The sequence below is a fragment of the Pan paniscus genome, chromosome 1 (genome assembly GCF_029289425.2).
Source record: "Pan paniscus chromosome 1, NHGRI_mPanPan1-v2.0_pri, whole genome shotgun sequence".
Lineage (NCBI taxonomy): Eukaryota > Metazoa > Chordata > Mammalia > Primates > Hominidae > Pan > Pan paniscus.
Genome location: NC_073249.2, coordinates 67,201,420 through 67,219,782, shown reverse-complemented (window position 1 = coordinate 67,219,782; position 18,363 = coordinate 67,201,420). Strand labels below are relative to the sequence as shown.

The following is an 18,363-nucleotide window of genomic DNA, read 5'->3' as shown; positions in this document are numbered from 1 at the left end:
TTGCAGCCTTTGGTAACCACCAATCATACTCCTTGTCTTCATGAAGTCCCTTTTTAAGCTCCCACATATGAGTAAGAACATGTGATATTTGTCTTTCTGTGCTTGGCTTATTTCACGTAACATAGTGACCTCCAGTTTCATTCATGTTGCTGCAAAAGACAGGATTTCATTCTTTTTTGTGGCTGGATAATATTCCATTGTGTATATGTACCATGTTTTCTTTATCCATTCATCTTTTGATGATTACTTAGGTTGATCTCATATCTTGGCTATTGTGAATAGTACTACAATGAACATGGGAGTGCAGATTTTTTTTTTTTTTCCTTTTTGGGACAGGGTCTGTCTCTCACTCAGGCTGGAATGCAGTGGTGCAATCATGGCTCACTGCAGCCTTGACCTCTTGGACTCAAGCAATCCTTCCACCTCAGCCTTCTCAAGTAGTTGGGACCACAGGCACATGCCACCACACCCAGCTAATTATTTTATTGTTTTAGAGACGGGGTTTTGGCATGTTGCCCAGGCTGATCTCTAACTCCCGGGCTCAAACAATCCACCCACTTCAGCCTCTCAACATGCTGATAGTGTGAGCCACCATGCCCAGTCCAGATGTTTTTTTGATATGTTGATTTTCTTTCTTTAAACTATATACCCAGTAATAGAATTGCTGTGTTACATGGTAGTTCTATTTTTAATTTTCCGAGAAACCTCCATACTATTTTTCATACTGGCTGTACTAATTTACATTCCTACCGACAATGTGCAGGTATTTTCCTTTTTACACAACCTCACCAGCATCGGTTATTCCGTCTTTTTGATAAAAAGCCATTTTAACTAGGACGAGATCATATCGCATTGTAATTTTGTTGGTGGTGGTGATGGTTGTTGGTGGTGGTGGTGTTTGTTTTGTTTTGTTTTGTTTTTTTTGAGATGGAGTTTCACTCTTTGTTGCCCAGGCTGGAGTGCAATGGGGTGATTTCGGCCCACTGCAACCTCCGCCTCCCAGGTTCAAGTGATTCTCCTGCCTCAGCCTCCTGAGTAGCTGGGATTATAGGTGCCTGCCAGCACACCCAGCTAATTTTGTATTTTTAGTAGAGATGAGGTTTCGCCATGTTGGTCAGGCTGGTCTTGAACTTCTGACCTCAGGTGATCCACCCGCCTCAGCCTCCCAAAGTGCTGGGATTACAGGCGTGAGCCACTGCACCCGGCTCTCATAGTTTTGATTTGCATTTCTCTGATGATTAGTGATGTTGAGCATTTTTTCATATACCTGTTGACTATTTGTATGTTTTCTTTTGAGAAACATCTATTCAGATCTTTTGCCCATTTTTAAATTGGATTATTTGGTTTGCTATTGCGTTGTTTGAGCTTCTTATATATTCTGGTTATGAATCCCTTTTCAGGTGGATAGTCTGCAAATATTTTCTCCCAGTCTATGTGTTGCCTGTTTATTTTGATAATTGTTTTTGTTACTGTGAATAAATATTAGGATGTAATCCTATTTGTATATTTTTATTTTGGTTGCTGGTGCTTTTTTTTCTTTTGAAGTCTTACACAAAAAGTCTTTGCCCAGACCAATGTCCTGGAGCATTTCCCTAATGTTTTCATCTAATAGTTTTATAGTTTCAGGTCTTAGATTTTTGTCTTTAATACATTTTTATTTGATTTTTGTATATGATGAGAGATAGAGGTCTAGTTTCATTCTTCTCCATATAGTTATCCAGCTTTCTTTCTTTATTTTTTTGAGATAGAGATTTGCTCTCGTTGCCCAGGCTGGAGTGCAATGGCGTGATCTCAGCTCACTGCAACGTGTGCCTCCCGGTTCAAGAGATTCTCCTGCCTCAGCCTCCCAAGTAGCTGGGATTACAAGCATGTGCCACCATGCCTGGCTAATTTTGTATTTTTAGTAGAGATGGGGTTTCTCTATGTTGGTCAGGCTGGTCTCAAACTCCCGACCTCAGGTGATCTGCCCGTGTCGGCTTCCCTAAGAGCTGGGATTACAGGTTTACAGGTATGAGCCACCACGCCTGTCCAGTTATCCAGCTTTCTTAGCACCATTTATTGAAGAGACTGTTATTTCCCCATTGTATCTTCTTTACACATTTGTTGAAGATGAGTTGGCTGTAAAGGCATGGATTTATATCTGGGCTCTGTGTTCTGTCCCATTGGTCTATGTATCTGTTTCCATGGTGCTGATTTGGTTACTGTAGCTTTGTAGTAAATTTTGAAACCAGGTAGTATGATGCTTTTAGTTTTGTCCTTTTTGCTTAGGATTGCTTTGGCTATTTGGGGGTCTTTTGTGATTTCATATAAATTGCAGGATTTAAAAAATTTCTCTGAAGAATGTCATTGGTGTTTCGATAGGATGAATCTATAAATTACTCTGGATAGTATTGTCATTTCAACAGTATTAATTCTTCCAGTCATGAGCATGGAGTAGCCTTTCATTTGTGTATATCTTCTTTTTTGTTTCTTTCATCAGCGTTTTGTAATTTTTCTTGTATAGATCTTTCACTTCTTTGGTTAAATTGATTCCTATATATTTTATATTTTTGTAGCTATTATAAATGGGATTCCTTTTTATTTTCCAGATTGTTCACTGTTGGTGTATATAAATGCTACTAATTTTTGTATATTGATTTTGTATCCTGAAACCTTACTGGATTTATCAGTTCTAACACTGCTATTACTGTATTGCGGTCTTTCTCTCCTTTTATATCTATTAATGTTTGTTTTATGTACTTTGATGCTCTGGTGTTAGGCACATAAATATTTATAATTGTTTTATCCTCTTGCTAAGTTGACCTCTTTATTATTATATAGTGACTCTCTGTCTCTTTTTACCATCTTTGATATTTTATCTGATGTAAGTATAGCTATTCTTGCCTCTTTATTTCTGCTTGTATGGAATATCTTTTTCCATCCCCCCACTTTCAGTCTGTATATGTGAAATGGGAGAGTTCCCTGACCCCCCCTCTGCAGAAGGTGCAACAGGGGTGTGGCTCATCTGTTCGGCTGCTGCATGCTCAAACCCCTTATGGGAGGAGGGGCACGCAGACAGGCAGGTGCAGGAGCCAGGGCAAGTGCTTTTGGGCTCCAGCCCCACGGTAGCTTCTACAGGTGGGTGCCTGCGATTCTCAAAGCCCCAGTGTGTGTGCCACAGTGCTGTTTAAGCTCTACCATCCACAGACAGCATAAGTGTTAACCAGCTCAGTGCACTCTTTGTACCTGGGTTCTTGTCTGGTGTCCAGCAAGAATCAGGTCACATACAGATTTGAAGGATGGTGAATGCAGAGATTTTACTGGATGATGGAGGTGGCTCTCAGCAGAATGGATGCGGAGCTGAAAAAGGGATGGAGTGGGGAGATGATCTTCCCTGGAGTTTGGCTACCCCATGGCTGATCTTCTTTCTGACTGTCCCCAGCTGAACTCCTCTCAATGTTCTGATGCTCCTTCTCTCCTCTCCTTCTCTGCCATGCCACTCTTCTGCTCCTCTGCTCTTTTGTTTGTCTGTCCATGGAGCCTGGGGTTTGGGGTTTATATGGGCACAGGATGGGGTGGGGCATGGCAGGCCAAAGGGCAACATTTGGGCATGGAAACAGGAATACCTGTTCCCATTTAGGGTTGTGGGTTTCCAGGCCTAGGGGTGGGGCCTTTGCCAGGGAACTGCCCTCATCTACCCAGTATTTCTCTGTCTCCTGTTGATATCATTTTCCCCCTCTGAAGAGGCACATCTAACTGCCATTAGAATATGGACGATGACCAACCTGAGCTACTTCCTGCTGACAGGGGGCATTGTTTTGGGGAAAACAGAAGTCAGATTCCTCCCCAATCTACCTAAGGGTCTCTGGCAAAACGAAGCCATCTTCAGAGGCTCTGGTTGCCTGACCATTTGGAGTTTGATGTCCTAGGTGAGAGAGAAAAAAAAGTTTTATAAGGTTAAGTATGCATGGGTTAAACATGTGTATTATACAAGGAAAGAATCGAGTGCCAAAGATTACAGAAATAAGAAGTGAAATATACTAACAATTTGCACCCCAAGCTGTTTTGCCCTAGTGAAAGAAATTAAACCTTGTATGGGAGCAGTTAAACTTTAGAAGAGAGATAACTGTTTTTGCCACATCGGTAGTAGTTAACAGGTGCATTCTGGGAATTCTGGGGTTTGTGGACTTGCATGGTGACTCTTAAGCTTCTGCCTCTTTCTTGTGTCTCCCTATCTCTATTGTAAAAGACCAAGGCAACCACTTTCAGGAGGTTCTCCAAAGTACTATCTGGTCCCAGGGCCTATTTCTGCAACTTCTTCCTTATATCAGGGGCTGCCTGAATAATAAATTTATACTTTGGGGTTAGCTGTCACTTGACAAAATCAGGAGATAGAGAGGTGTACTTTACCAAGGCTCCTCTTAGCCTCTCCAAGAAGGCAATCAGATTTTCTTTTCTCTCCCTATCTTTTTTTTTTTTTTTTTGAGACAGTCTCGCTCTGTTGCTCAGATGAGAGTGCAATGGTGTGATCTTGGCTCACTGCAACCTCCATCTCCTGGGTTCAAGCGAGTCTCCTGCCTCAGCCTCCTGAGTAGCTGGGATTACAGGCACCTGCCATCATGCCTGGCTAATTTTTGTATTTTTGGAGAGATAGGGTTTCACCACGTTAGCCAGGCTTGCCTTGAACTCCTGACCTAAGGTGATCCACCAACCTCAGCCTCTCAAAGTGCTGGGATTATAGGCGTGAGCTACCGTGCCTAGCCTGCAGTGAGATTTTCATTAAATCCCTGGTCTATCATGGATAGCTTGCTGTAATTGAGTGACTTGGTCCTCGTCCTACATAAGCCTTCCATTATGCATACCTGAAAGTGTCCCCTCTTCCAGTCTCCCATCTCGTCACTGGGATCCCATTTAGGGTCATTCACTGGTACTGCTTCTCTTCCAGTTGGATAAAGTTCGCCCCCTTCCCTGATGCTATATGTGATACAAAGCTCATCCCCAAATCTCTCTGCTGCTTGCAGAGTGGACTGCTTCTCAGTGTTCCTCAGGGTCCCATTCAAAAGTAACATCACGTCTCTCCAGGAGAGTGCAAATACTTGGGTTAAATTTTGGAAAACCTCTACATATCTGTCGGGGTCATCTGGAAACCTGCTAAGATACCCCTTAATTTGCTTCAAGTCCTGTAGAGAGAAGGGGACCTGGACCTTACTAAAACCAAATTCACCAGGCATCTGTTGGAGGCAAGAGTGAGACTGGGGCTTGTCTACAGGGAGGACTTCTAGGAGGGGGCAAGCATGAGACTGAAGCTGGATAGGACCTTTTCTACAGAAAAGGTCCAACTGCCAGATGGTATCGAAATGAATGGTTCCTTCCTGAGGCCAAGCCAATCCTTCATAATTTGGTGAAACCTTTGTGCAGAGGGATATGAGGCATTTTTTTCTCCAGATTCTGAGGGTCAAAGTAGTCCCAAGGATTCAGGATACACTCCAGAGGAGTATAAGCTGGGGGTGGTGAAGAGAGCTGGTTGCCCATTTTGAAAGACAGGAAAGTAGAAGTGTCCCTCATTTCCCTTCCTTCTTTCAGTGAAAACTCAGGGTGTGAGGGAGAGAGAAAACAGGCAGTCTTCCTTTCTCTTCCATCTTTTCATCCCCGAGTCCCAGCAACCATGGCAGGTGCCACCCACGGGTGTCACTGCAGCCCACACCCGTGAAGCAGGGAGGGCCTAGAAAATAGGAATTGTTCGCACTCACCTATGCCTCCATCCCGCTACTGTTGGCAACTTTGCGTTCCCTGGGCCTTATCTATGCCATGGAGCATGGTCTCCTTTCATGAAGCAGGGATTTAGTCCACAGGAATTGGTCCTGCGCATTTACATTGTGCCTGTTGCCTGGCTTTGAATCCTTCAGATCTGGTTTTCCTTTCTAGGGTGGCAACCTGGAGCCTGGAATCGAGTTTGGGACAAAAAAAGTATTTCAGAGGCTGCACGGATCTGTTTAGATTAAGTCTCAAATGGGCCCTGGCGAATTTGCAGTTACTAGCAAGCAGGGGTTGCTCCTCCCTATCATAAGCAGAGTGCATGGGGGAAGGAAAGAAAAGAAAACAGTTTAAAGTAAAAAAAAAAGGGGGGGGGGGCGGGGTGGAGGGCGTGGGGGAAGAACTTCTTGCTTTGAGCAAATGGGTTCCTTTAATTATTGTATCTTTCCGCCAGTTTAGACCAGTGAGGATCCTTCAGCCATGGGGGGAATGGCTCCGCCGGCACGGCAAACAGGAGGCACTGGCCAGCTGGCTACGCAGGGTGCCAGCGGCAGCCGTGGTTTTTTCCCACCCGCACCGTGGCCATTGGGTGCAGCTCGTACGTGCTGCAGACTCGCCCAGGTGCCCTAGCCAGAAGGGGAGGGGATAAGGAGAGGAGCCCCTGTGGCCATGGGGTGGGATTCAGGGTCGCACCAAAGGGAAACCACATCGTTCTGAATTTCACCTCTGATGGCTGGGCCAAATGCTCATTCTATTTAATGTCATTGCCACAGTCTGCAGCAAAATCCTTAACATTATAAAAGAAGAGATAGGAGCCATTTCAAACCGTGAAAGAAGAGATAGCACAGCAAAATCCAGGTATCTCGGCTGATGGAGTTCAGTCTTGGGGTCTTCCAGCAACAAATAATGCCTTTGTTGCCCCAGGGCTTTACTCCGGTCCTATGTGACGGGTAGACCTCCGTGAAGGGAAACAGCCGATATTCCTTTACCCACAGGAAAGAGAGAGGTGGCAGGCCAGAAGGCAACATTCAGGCACAAAAGCAGAAATGCCTGTTCCCATTTAGGGTCGTGGGTTTCCAGGCTTGGGAGCGGGCCCTTTGCCAGGGAACTGCCCTCTTCTACCCAGTATTTCCCGTCTCTATCTCCTGTCCATATCATCTGTATGGGTGAAGTGAATTTCTTGCAGGTAGCATATAGTTGGGTCTTCTTTATCCATTTAGCCACCCTACACCTTTTAATTGCAGGATTGAGCTCATTTACATTCAGTGTTATCAATAAGTAAGGACTTACTACTGCCATTTTGTTGCTTATTATCTGGTTGTTATATAACTCCTTTCTTTTTTCCTACTGTCTTTCTTTGTGGTGAAGTGATTTTCTCTTGTAGTATGTTTTAATTTGTTGCATTTCATTTTTAGTGAATGTATTATAGATTTTTGCATTGTGGTTACCATAAGCCTTACAAAAAACATCTTATAGATACGTTATTTTATAAAGAAGTTAATCTATCTTAAATCATAAAGAATAAAAACAAGGAAAATATTTTTAAAAAATTTTTACCCTTTAACTCCACCCCTCCCACAGTTTGACTTCAGTTATCTTAATTTACGTATTACTAATGTTTTAACAGTTTCTGTAGCTGTTATCATTTTTGATAGCTTTGTCTTTTAGGCTTCATACTAAGTTATGAGTGGGTTGAACACCATAATTATAGTATTAGAGTATTCTGGGTTTGTCTGTGTACTTAATTTTATCAGTGGGTTTCATACCTTCAAATGTTTTTTCATTTGTTTGCTTAAGTTATATTTTTCCATGTTAGTGTTTTTTTCTTTCAGATCAAAGAATTCCCTTTAGTGCTTCTTGTAAAATGAGTCTAGTGTTGGTGAATTCTCTCAGCTTTTGTTTCTCTAGGGAAGACTTTACCTCTCCTTTATATTTGAAAGATAACTTTTCTGGATACAATATTCTTGCATGGCAGTGTTTTTCTTTCAGCACTTTGAAAATGTTGCTCAACTGCCTGCTTGTCTGTATGATTTCTATTGAGAAGTCTGTTACTAGATGAACTGGAGGTCCTTTATATGCTATTAGCCTCTTTTCTGTTTCTGTTTTTTTTTTTTTTTGTATTTTTCTCTCTGTCCTTGACTTTTGGGTGTTTGATTATTATAGTCCTTGGGGTAGTCTTATTTGGGTCAAATCTGTTTGGTGTTCTCTGACCTTCCTGTACCTGGATACTTAACTCTTTCTCAAGTTTTGGAAAGTTTTCAATTATTATTGTTTTTTTAAATAAATCTTCTATCCCTTGCTCTTGCTCGACTTCCTCTCAAACAAATCAAATTTGATTTTCTCTTTTGAGATCACTTTCTATATCTTGTAGGCAACCTTTGTTGATTTTTATATTTTTTCTTCTTTTTTCTTCTCTGTGTATTTTAAAATAGACTGTCTTCAAGCTCACTGGTTCTTTCCTCTCCTTGATCCATTTTGCTGTTGAGAGCCTCTAATGAATTTTTAAGTTCAGCAAATGTATTTCTAAGTTCCAAGATTTCTGTTTAATTTCTTTTATTATTTCAACTTGTTTGTTAAATTTCTTCAATGGCTTTCCGAATTGTTTTTCTGTGTTATCTTGGAGATCACTGAGTTTTCTTAAAACTACTATTTTGAATTCTTGGTCAGAGAGCTCACATATCACCATCTCCTTAGTGTTATTTTCAGGTTCCTTGTTTTGATCCATTTGGGAAGATTGTGGTTCTCTGTTTGCTCTTGTTTCTTGTGGGTCTACATATGTGTCTTTGCATTAAAGAGTTATTTATTCCAGTCTTCTCTGTCTGGCTTGTTTTGTTTTATATTGAATATATTTGCTTAGAGGTTTTTTGTTGTTTGTTTGTTTTGAGACAGAGTTTTGCTCTGTCACCCAGACTAGAATGCAGTGGTACAAACATGGCTCACTGCAGCCTCAACTTCCTGGGCTCAAGTGATCCTCCTGCCTCTGCCTCCCAAGTAGCTGGGACTACAGGCAAGCACCACTATACCCAGCTAATTTTTTTAATAGAGATGATGTCTCACCATGTTGCCCAAGCTGGTCTACTAGGTCACAGCCTCCTTTTCAGCTCTTGGAGGTACCTAAACCTCAGAATTGCCTCAGTTCTAGTAAAGGATTGGAGCACTGCTCTTCCCAAACGGAGGGGATCCCAAAGGGAATATCCTGGCAGTGTGGGAAGGCTAGCTAGGGGTTTGTGCCTATGGAACCTGTGGGACAAACCTCCTACAGTGTGATGTTGCTGAACAATCACTCTGATTTGACATCTCCTTTGGCTGATCTATAGAGCAGTGTTTCCAGAACTGGGGATGGTAGCCCCACTTACCCGCTTTGCCTGTCCTCAGGAACAAATTTCCCTTCAGGCACTCTGAATTCTTCCCATGAGGATGCTTCCCCTGCCAGAAAACCCAAGATGGTGGAGAAGCTGCTTTTAAACCTCAATCTCACTTTTTGCATTGTAGAAACAGCAAGTTGGGGGAAAACTTTCCATGCACTGTTGCTGGGCATAATGCGGGGAGGGGTATCTCAGATGTGGAAATCCAATTATCTTACCATCTGCTCAGAGTTTTTTCACTTCTCTGCATCTCTGGGAACTGTCTCATATTATATTTGAGTTCCAGGATATTTCTGGCAAAAATCTCAGCATTGTACATTTGTTTTTGTTTTTCTAGGGTGTGGTGGGTGGGAAGTGAAGCCAGCATCCTTCCATGCTGCCATTTTGGTACTCTATGTTACTACTTTTTATTTGTCCTTTCTGTTCTATATTTCTTTTTCTTTCCTTTTAGTTTTCTTTTAGATTAAAATGGGGGGGGGGTAGGTCAATAATTTCTATATTTTTTCTCTGGTCATGTGTTTTCTTCTTATTTTAGTGACTACCATATAGATTTCCAAATGCATCCCTGACATATTAAAGTTTGATGTAAACCAGTATTCCTACTGCATATGTATTATTGTTTTATGAGTCAATATTTATTTAGGTTAACTCACATATTTAACTGTTTCTTTCTTTTTCATTGATTTTTGTTCTGCCAAGCTGCCATCTGGAAATTTTTTTATGTCTAAAGAATGCCCTTTGATATTTCCTTTAGTGTTCATCTGAAAAATGTCTTTATTTTGCTTTTATTTCTGAAGAATATAGTTTTTGGATGGAGAATTCTTCTTGGAGTTGTTTTCTATTAACACTTTGAAAATGTTATCCCATTGTCTGTTGGCTTCCTTAGTTCAATTTGAGGAGTCACCTGTCAGTTTTCATTGACATTGCTTAGTAGAAGAAAATAGTTCTTTTTTTCCCTTGTTTCTTTTTACTCTCACATTTTATCTTTGTCTTTGCTTTTGTGTAACTTTACTATAATATGCCTCAGGTTTTATGCTACTTGTAGCTTCAGAACTTCCGGACTAGATATCTTTTGTCAGTTTTAGGGAATTTTCAGTTATTATCTCCTTAAGTATTTTTCCTGCTCCATTCTATCTATTCTGATAATTTTATTATACATATTTTTGACATTTTAAGTATATTTCATATACTTTTTTCTGTATTTTTCATTTTTCCCCCTCTGTGTGTTTCAGTCTGGATATGTCCTTTGCATCTAACTCCTAGTTCAACAATTTTCTCTTTAGTTGTGTATAATCTGTCATTCAACTCATCTACTAGTTGTTACTTTTCTTACTTATAATCATTAAACTTTTTATTTCTAGAATTTACATTTTCTTATAATATTGTCTATTTTGATATTTTCCTTTGTCTTATAATTACTTGAACTATATTAATAATAGTCACTTTAAAGTTCATATTTGAATTTTCTGTGCTTATTTCAAGTGCCATTTTCCCCCCCTTGGTTTTTGGTGAAGTCTTTTAAAATATCTAGTTATTTCTGCTTGATTTATGTGAACATCATTGGTGAAAATTTGTAGAGCCAATTTGAACCTCTGGATGAAGTTATTTTCCTCCAGAGAAGATTTTTACTTCTGACATACACTAAACTAGTAGCATCCAGATAACCTTAATTTACTCAGGGATTAAGTTGTTTCAAAGCTAGTTCTCATTCCCTTCATGATGAACTATTTATTGTTTTCTTTAGTCTTTGGAGTTCCAACTGAAAGTTTGAGGTGTTTATCAGGGCCTCTTCTCCTTTTGCCCCCTTCTGCCCTGAGAATCTGCCAAAAGCTCTGCTAAATTCCCCAGTAGCAATTTGTTTACATAATTGTCAAATGTCTTAAGAATAAAAGCAATATCCAATGTTTTGCCCATTTTCTAAAGACCTATGGCTTTGTCTTGTGTCCCATTGTGACTTTAACACTGCAAATGCCTTTAGGGTGGCTAAAGTATTGTTACAAACTGACATTCCTGGTTTTTAGTATCCTCATCGTTTCTAACCTCTATATATTGATTTTGTCTTAATTTTTTATAAATTTACTTTCACTTTGAAAGTGTATTATTTTTATGCAGTATTTCTAGGTGTTTTGTATTGGGAGGGTTTTTGTTTTGTTTTGTTTATTTATTTGTTTATTTTATATCTGGTCTTCCATAGTCTAGATTTTCTTTTTTCACTTAGTTGCATTTATTTAGATCCAACATATATTTCTATTGCTTTTAATACTTTCTGTATGCTTTCTGAAAGTATTGCCAAACTACACACAAATTTCCTGTGTGGGTACATTCTATTTAAAAACCATTTTAAAACAATGACTATATAACTAGGTCATGTTCTAATTTCTGTAAGTCAGATGAGTAATACACCATCTCTGCCCTTGATGAGTTCATAGTCTATGTTTTCTTCTGCAATATTAACCTCAAAGGGCTCTTATAATACTGAGATCCATGAAATCTATTGTTCTTCAATAATAAAGTTTTGTTTTTATTATTTAAAATTATTTTTATAAACAGAGTCTTACTCTGTTGACCAGGCTGGAGTGCAGTGGTGTCATCATAGCTCACTGTAGCCTCAAACTCCTGGGCTCAACTGGTCTTCTTGCCTCAGCCTTCCAAGTAGCTAGGACCACAGGTGCATACTACCACACCCAGTTAATTTTTAAATTTTCTTGTAGAGATGGAGTCTCACTGTGTTGTCCAGACTGATTTTAATCTCCCAGCCTCAAGTGATCCTCCCACTTTGGCTTCCCAAAGTGCTGGGATTATAGGCATGAGCCACTGTGCCCAGGCAATAATGATGTTTTGATATATTTGGGAGAATAATGGTTTCTAAATGGCGATAGGGAACCAGACACCAATTCTGAACTTGCATGGTGTGCTAGAATATCATTTGAGAAACTTACAGGGGAAGCAGTGCCGTGGGAAAGAAAATGGTTTTTATTAAAACAAGAAGATGGAGGGAACTCTTAAAAGAAGAAGTCAAGCATCTGTGAAAGTTTGCTTATTAGAAAGCAGGGATTCCAGGGGACAAGTGGAAAGATTTAGGATAGGACAATAGCAGTGTCAAGGAAGACGGAATGTCATGTGGAATATGGTCTAGTAAAAGCAGCTGGTTGGAGGAGGCCTGACATTTGACATTAACTAATGTAACAAGGAGAGAGGCAATCTCTCTGAGGAAGGTGGGCGCTAGACTTAAAGGCCAACATACTTATATAACATAACCTGGACTGATGTTCATGTCAGGGGTATCAGTCATCCCTAAGTCTGTTCTTAACACTAGATGAACTTAACCTGAGATGGCAGCAGTTGTGGGGACACGGATTTTTTCACATGAACTTTATGTCTGAAAAATATCCTTGCTACTTTTTCCCTTTTCATTGCTTATAATATAGTGTTCTCCAACTTAGTGATTTTTTTTTTAGATTTTAAAATGGAAATTATCAAGGAAACAAAGACAGTTTCACGCTCAAATAGGAAAATGTCCTTGCTCAACAGAACTCCTGTAAGGAAGCCATCAATGAGACCCAGGTGAGATATAGAATCTGTTTACAGCAACATCTTCAGGTACATGCTTTTGAAAAACCTCAACATGTCTAATGGTAAACTTATCTTTCTATGTATAGGTTTTCAGACCCTTTTCCATATACAATACATACAGGTACAGACACTCTTAGTATTTTAAATCATTTATTTTCTAAAATTAGCACTATGCTATATATGTATATATTATACAATAACTTTTCAAACTTAAACTATCATAGACATCTCATGTCAGTATGTGCAGATCTACCTCCTTCCATGAGTGTAGTATAACTTATATAGACATTTACATTGTCTTTAATTTTTTAATTGCTATAAATAGTATCACAATAAACATCTTTATACATGTTTCTTTGCCTGTTTGTGTTTTCTGGATTATGTACTGCTGTAGTAGCCTCCTAACTGGTTCCTTACTTCTTGTTTCTCTCCACTTACAATCAATCTGAGAATCAAACTCTGGTAAGGTCCCACAACTAGGCAAATACTCTGTGGCCTTTTCTTTCAGGAGTGCCCACCCACCTTTCTTTCCATGTACCTTAGCATAAGTGCCACCTATACATAAAAATTTCTCCAAATATTATGTTTGCTATAACTTCCTTCTCTTCTGAAACCCTAAAGGTCTAAAGTACAATATCAAGCATTTATATGTACTACTTTTTACCAGTCTTTACTTTTTAGGTATGTTTTCCAACTTCTTGACTTGACTATAATTTTCTTGTAGGCCATGGCATTCACTTACTCATGTATTCATTTTTATTCAGTTACTATCTATTATCTATCTATAATGGCTAGCTATATAAAAGGTCCTCTTCTACATGTTGAGGATATAGTAGAACATATACATTTGCTAGTCAAAATCTCCGGGAGAATATTTTGCGTAGAAAAAACTCCCACAAAACATTTTCTTTTTTTTAATTAATTTTTTTTTCTTGAGACAGAGTCTCACTTTTTGTGTCCCAGCTGGAGTGCAGTGGCTCAATCACAGCTCACTGCAGCCTCGACCTCCCTAGGCTCAAGTGATCCACGTGCTTCAGCCTCCCGAGTAGCTGGGACTACAGGCACATGCCACCATGCCTGGCTTTTTTTTTTTTTTCTAGAGACTGGGTCTTGCCCTGTTGCCCAGGTTGGTCTCAAACTCCTGGGCTCAAGTGATCCTCCCACCTTAACCTTCCAAAGTGCTGAGATTACAGGCATTTGTACCCAGCCAAGAACGTTTTCATTTATTGATGATATTCATTGAGGGTGATAAGTCTTTTGTCTCTTCTAACCACTCTAGATAGATCTTCCTCCCTTTCAGCAACTGAAATTATTCTCTGAGGTTCAATCATTTGTCGCTTTTGCTTTTCTAATTTGTCCTAGTCACTGGTCTCCATTATGCCTATAGAAATACTTATTTTCCAATTTACTTAAGCATGAATACGACAGAAGTCTTAAATCACATATCTGTAAGATCATTAAGTCCTAGAAGACATATCAGGGTCATATCATCTAGTTTCATGACTTCAGTTAAGACCAAGCAGAATAGCTCAGGGATACCACAGCTGCAATTCTCTTAAACCTTTTCCCTATCCCTTATTCAATAAGTAAATGCCTGTTGATTATATACTGTATTCTAGACACTCTGTGAGTGCTAATGATACAAAAACTAAGACATAGTCCTTGCCCTTAATCTAATTATGTAACTAAAGACAATGCAAGGCTGACCTTAAAATGTTATGATAAAATATTAGCTAATTACTATGGGAGTGAAAGGAGAGAGAAATTTTGAGTGAGGATCAGGAAAAGTTACAATATCAGAAGATGCTCAGAATAGCATGTGCAAATTCAATTACAAGGAAATTAGAGTATTTTGTAGGTAGGGATAAACCCTACTCAAAGTTGAAGATACAACACAAAGCTATAAACTCATGAATATAAACATAATATTCAAAGACTTAAAAATAGTCCAGTGATGTTGAAGTATAGAGTGCATGCGGTGAAGGGACATAAAACATAAAAAGCCAGATTGAGACCAAATAATTAGAAAAAGGTATTGGGTAGATTATTAAGGAATTTGCATTGATTAAATGGCAATGAGGGGATTCTTTGGGGTTTGTTGGAGCAGTAGGTGGCAGAAACATCTACTATATGGATTTTTAAAATATTAGTCTGACAGAAATGAGAGTATAAGGAGTCAGACATCCAGAGGCTGAAGGCAGAGATAATATAGTTGGAAGGTCTTTGCAGTTGTTCAGGCAAATGATAAAGATCTGAGGTAAACAGTGGAAGTGGAAGTGGAAGGGAAAAGACAGATGTACAAAGCAATGAAGGGAGAAAATCAGACTTCTGGAATGGTAGAGCAAGAACATTCTAAGTAGTCTCTCCATAAAAGTAAAACTGGGAAAACCTGTCAAAAACAATTTCAGAACTCTGTAAATTAACTGAAGGCATTTAACAAATAAAAATTTGCTTATCCAAGAAAACTACCAAACCTCAGTAAGAATAGTGTGATCTGTAGCATTGTAACTTCTAATCACTCATATCACCAAGCTTGACAGCCATGAGTACCAGCCATCTTGCTGCCAACAGAGGACACTGATATGGTTTGAAGCTCCACAAAAAAGCCAATGACCAGGAGCACTGTCAAAACCAATAGTAAGCCTTGTGGTCAAAAAATTGGGAGGCCACTATCACAGCCACTTAAGGCAGTGATACTAGTTGGGCAAGCAGTGAAACATTTAAAAGTAAAAAAGGGAAAGCTGGGAGCAAGATATTCCCAAGGGACTATGCAAATGCTGTACAGATGCTCAAGAGACACCAAAGAGGAACCCAGTTATCTATTTATCACTGGCTGATCATGAGGCCCTGAAAACTGGTATAAAAAAGAAAAATAAGAATTAAAAAGAGAAAAAACTGAGCAGACACTTTAGTAGCCACACACTTTAGGGGAGATATACTCTACAGAACTAGCCCGATAAGTCATTTAACAAAAAACAAAACATAAAAAGCAAACAAAACCATCAACAGCAGCAACCTTTGGTGGATGAGGGATGGGGTGTAAATTCAGACTCCAGGGTTGTGATAATATATTATACCAAATTCAACTTTAAACAAAAAATTATAAGACACACACACAAACAAAAATCCCAGGAAAGTATGGTACATCCACAGGGAGAATAAAGGCAGTCAACAGAAACTCTCTCTAGGGAGATTCAGATGTTAGACTAAAGACTTCCAAGCAATAGGTTCAACAAACTAAAGAAAATCATGTCTAAAGAATTAAAGGAAAGTATGATGATAATGATTAACCAAATATAGAATATCAATAATGAGATAGAAATTATAAAATATAATGAAAAAATCTGGAGTTGAAAAGTACATAACTGAAATGAAAAATTTACTAGAGGCCATCAATAACAGATTTAAGTTGACAAAAGAATCATAGAGATCCACACATAGACACATCACAATCAAACTGTTGAAATAAAAAGACAGAAAAATTTTGAGTGCTGCAGGAGAAAATGAACATATATTCAAGGGAACTACAGCAAGATTAAAGTTTATTTCACATCAGAAACAATGATACCAAAGGTAGTGAGATTATATATTTAAACTAAACTCAAATAAAATAAATAATAACTATTAGTGTGTAGATACATAAAATAAAGAGAAAAACAAAGAAAATCCAGGTAAATAAGTTAGTTTTTTGTAGAGATTAATAAAATTGTTAAACTGTAAGATATATTGACCCCGGGAAAAAAGATGACACAGATAATCAAAATCTGGATTTAAAGACAGCATATAATCACTGCCCTGCAGAAATTAATAAGACTGTAAGGAAATGCAAGAAACAAACTAGGCAACTTAGATGCAATACATAAATTTCTAGAAATACCCAAATTATTGAAGTAAGCTAGCTATGTTTCAAGGAAAAGTAGAAAATGTGAATAAATCTATAATAAGAAAAAAATTGAATTAGTAATTAAAATTTTCTCACATAGAAACACTCAGGCACAGACAGCTTCACTGGAGAATTCTATGAAATATTTAAAGGATAAATAATGTCAATATTCCATGAACTCTTTGAGGAAACAGAGAAAGAAGTAACACTTGCCAACTTATTCTATGAGGCCAGTATTTTCCTGATCCCAAAGCCAGACTGAAGACATCATAAGAAAAGAAAACCATAGACCAATACTCCCTCTAGTTTCTAGATATGAAAACCTTCAATGCAATATTAGCAAATCAAATCCAGCAATATATAAAAAAAAATCAGTGGCCAGGCATGGTGGCTCATGCCTACAATCTCGGCACTATGGGAAGCTGAGGTAGGCAGATTGCTTGAGCTCAGGAGTTTAACACAAGCCTGGGCAACATGGTGAAACTCCATCTCTAAAAAAAAAAAAAAAACACAAACATTATTAGCAGGGCGTGGTGGTGCACGCCTGTAGTTACAGCTACTTGGGGGCTAAGCGGGGAGATCACTTGAGCCTGGGAGGTCAAGGCTTCAGTGAGCTGTGTTCGTGTCACTGCACTTCAGCCTGGGTTACCAAGTGGAATTTATCCTAGAAATACAAGGAATGCAAAAACCAGTTAATACACCATGTTAATAAAATAAGGGGGGAGAAATTCACATGATTATCTCAATTGATGTAGAAAAAAAGGCTTTTACAAAATCTAATACACGTGTGATTTTTAAAACTCTCAATAAAATTAGAATAGGAGGGAACTATCTCATTCTGATAAAGGGCATCTATTAAAAATCTATGGCTAACATTATACTTGATGAAATAGGTGTATAAAGGAAGAAGAAGTTGGTCAAGATGTGGGTATTTGTAAAGAGGTTTAAATAATAACTATAACATAAAGATGAGGTTTGACGTGGGCAGTTGAAATGTAGAAGTGGAGCTCATGGGAACTGGAGATATAGTTTTGCTATATCAATAAAATTTAAAATCACTTCCTCATATCAATAAAAATTGAAATCACAGAGGAGGCACAGATTACACAGGAAAAACCATAAGGCAAAAGAATAGAGGATTAAAGATGAAACATTAGGGGCACCTTTATTCAAGGAGCAGTGAAAGAAGAAATCAGCAAAGGAAATTTAGAAACATTAATCAAAAACTGCTAATCATGCTCCACCTCACAGAAATGACTGCTAATTAGGAGTCGTTTTGAACCCATAATGTAAAAAGAGAATTCCCTTGAAAATATTGTCCTCATTAAAATATCTTCCTTCCTTCATCTTCCATTAGGAAGGAAGATATTGGACCAAGCTTAGAAATGGTACATAAAAGTTCAAGTTAATCACCAAAGAAATAGACAGATTTAGCCAATCCATCCACAGTGCTTTTCACATATGGCTAAAGGCCTTATAGCCTGGTCAATGCACTTCCCCATTTCCTAATTGAAACAGAATCCAGAATCACCATTCCTTTCTCTCTACCAAAGATGCTTTCTTGTTTTCCAGAAACTTGACAGAAGTCCTCTTAAATACACAGCACTTGGAGTTCTTCAGGGAGTTCCTCAAGGAACGGAAGGCTAAAAGCCCATTGCAATTTCTCACAGCTGTACAGAAGATCAGTATAGAGACCAATGAAAAGATTTGCAAGTCTCTCATAGAAAATGTAATCAAGACTTTCTTCCAAGGCCAACTCTCTCCTGGTATGCATCCTCTTCTGATCCTGTTTTCTCTCTCTCTTTAGTG

General features: G+C 38.8%; 1 protein-coding gene across 10 annotated transcripts in view; it reads left to right on the top strand.

Annotated features, from left to right (window-relative positions):
- Positions 1–18,363, top strand: part of RGSL1 (regulator of G protein signaling like 1) — a 111,857-nt gene that overhangs the window by 60,735 nt on the left and 32,759 nt on the right. For all 10 annotated transcript variants that reach the window (XM_055110797.2, XM_055110809.2, XM_055110801.2 and 7 more), the window contains 2 exons: positions 12,557–12,662; positions 18,127–18,320. In XM_055110797.2, coding sequence (XP_054966772.2) covers positions 12,557–12,662; positions 18,127–18,320 — 300 coding nt within the window. The remainder of the gene's footprint in view (positions 1–12,556; positions 12,663–18,126; positions 18,321–18,363) is intronic.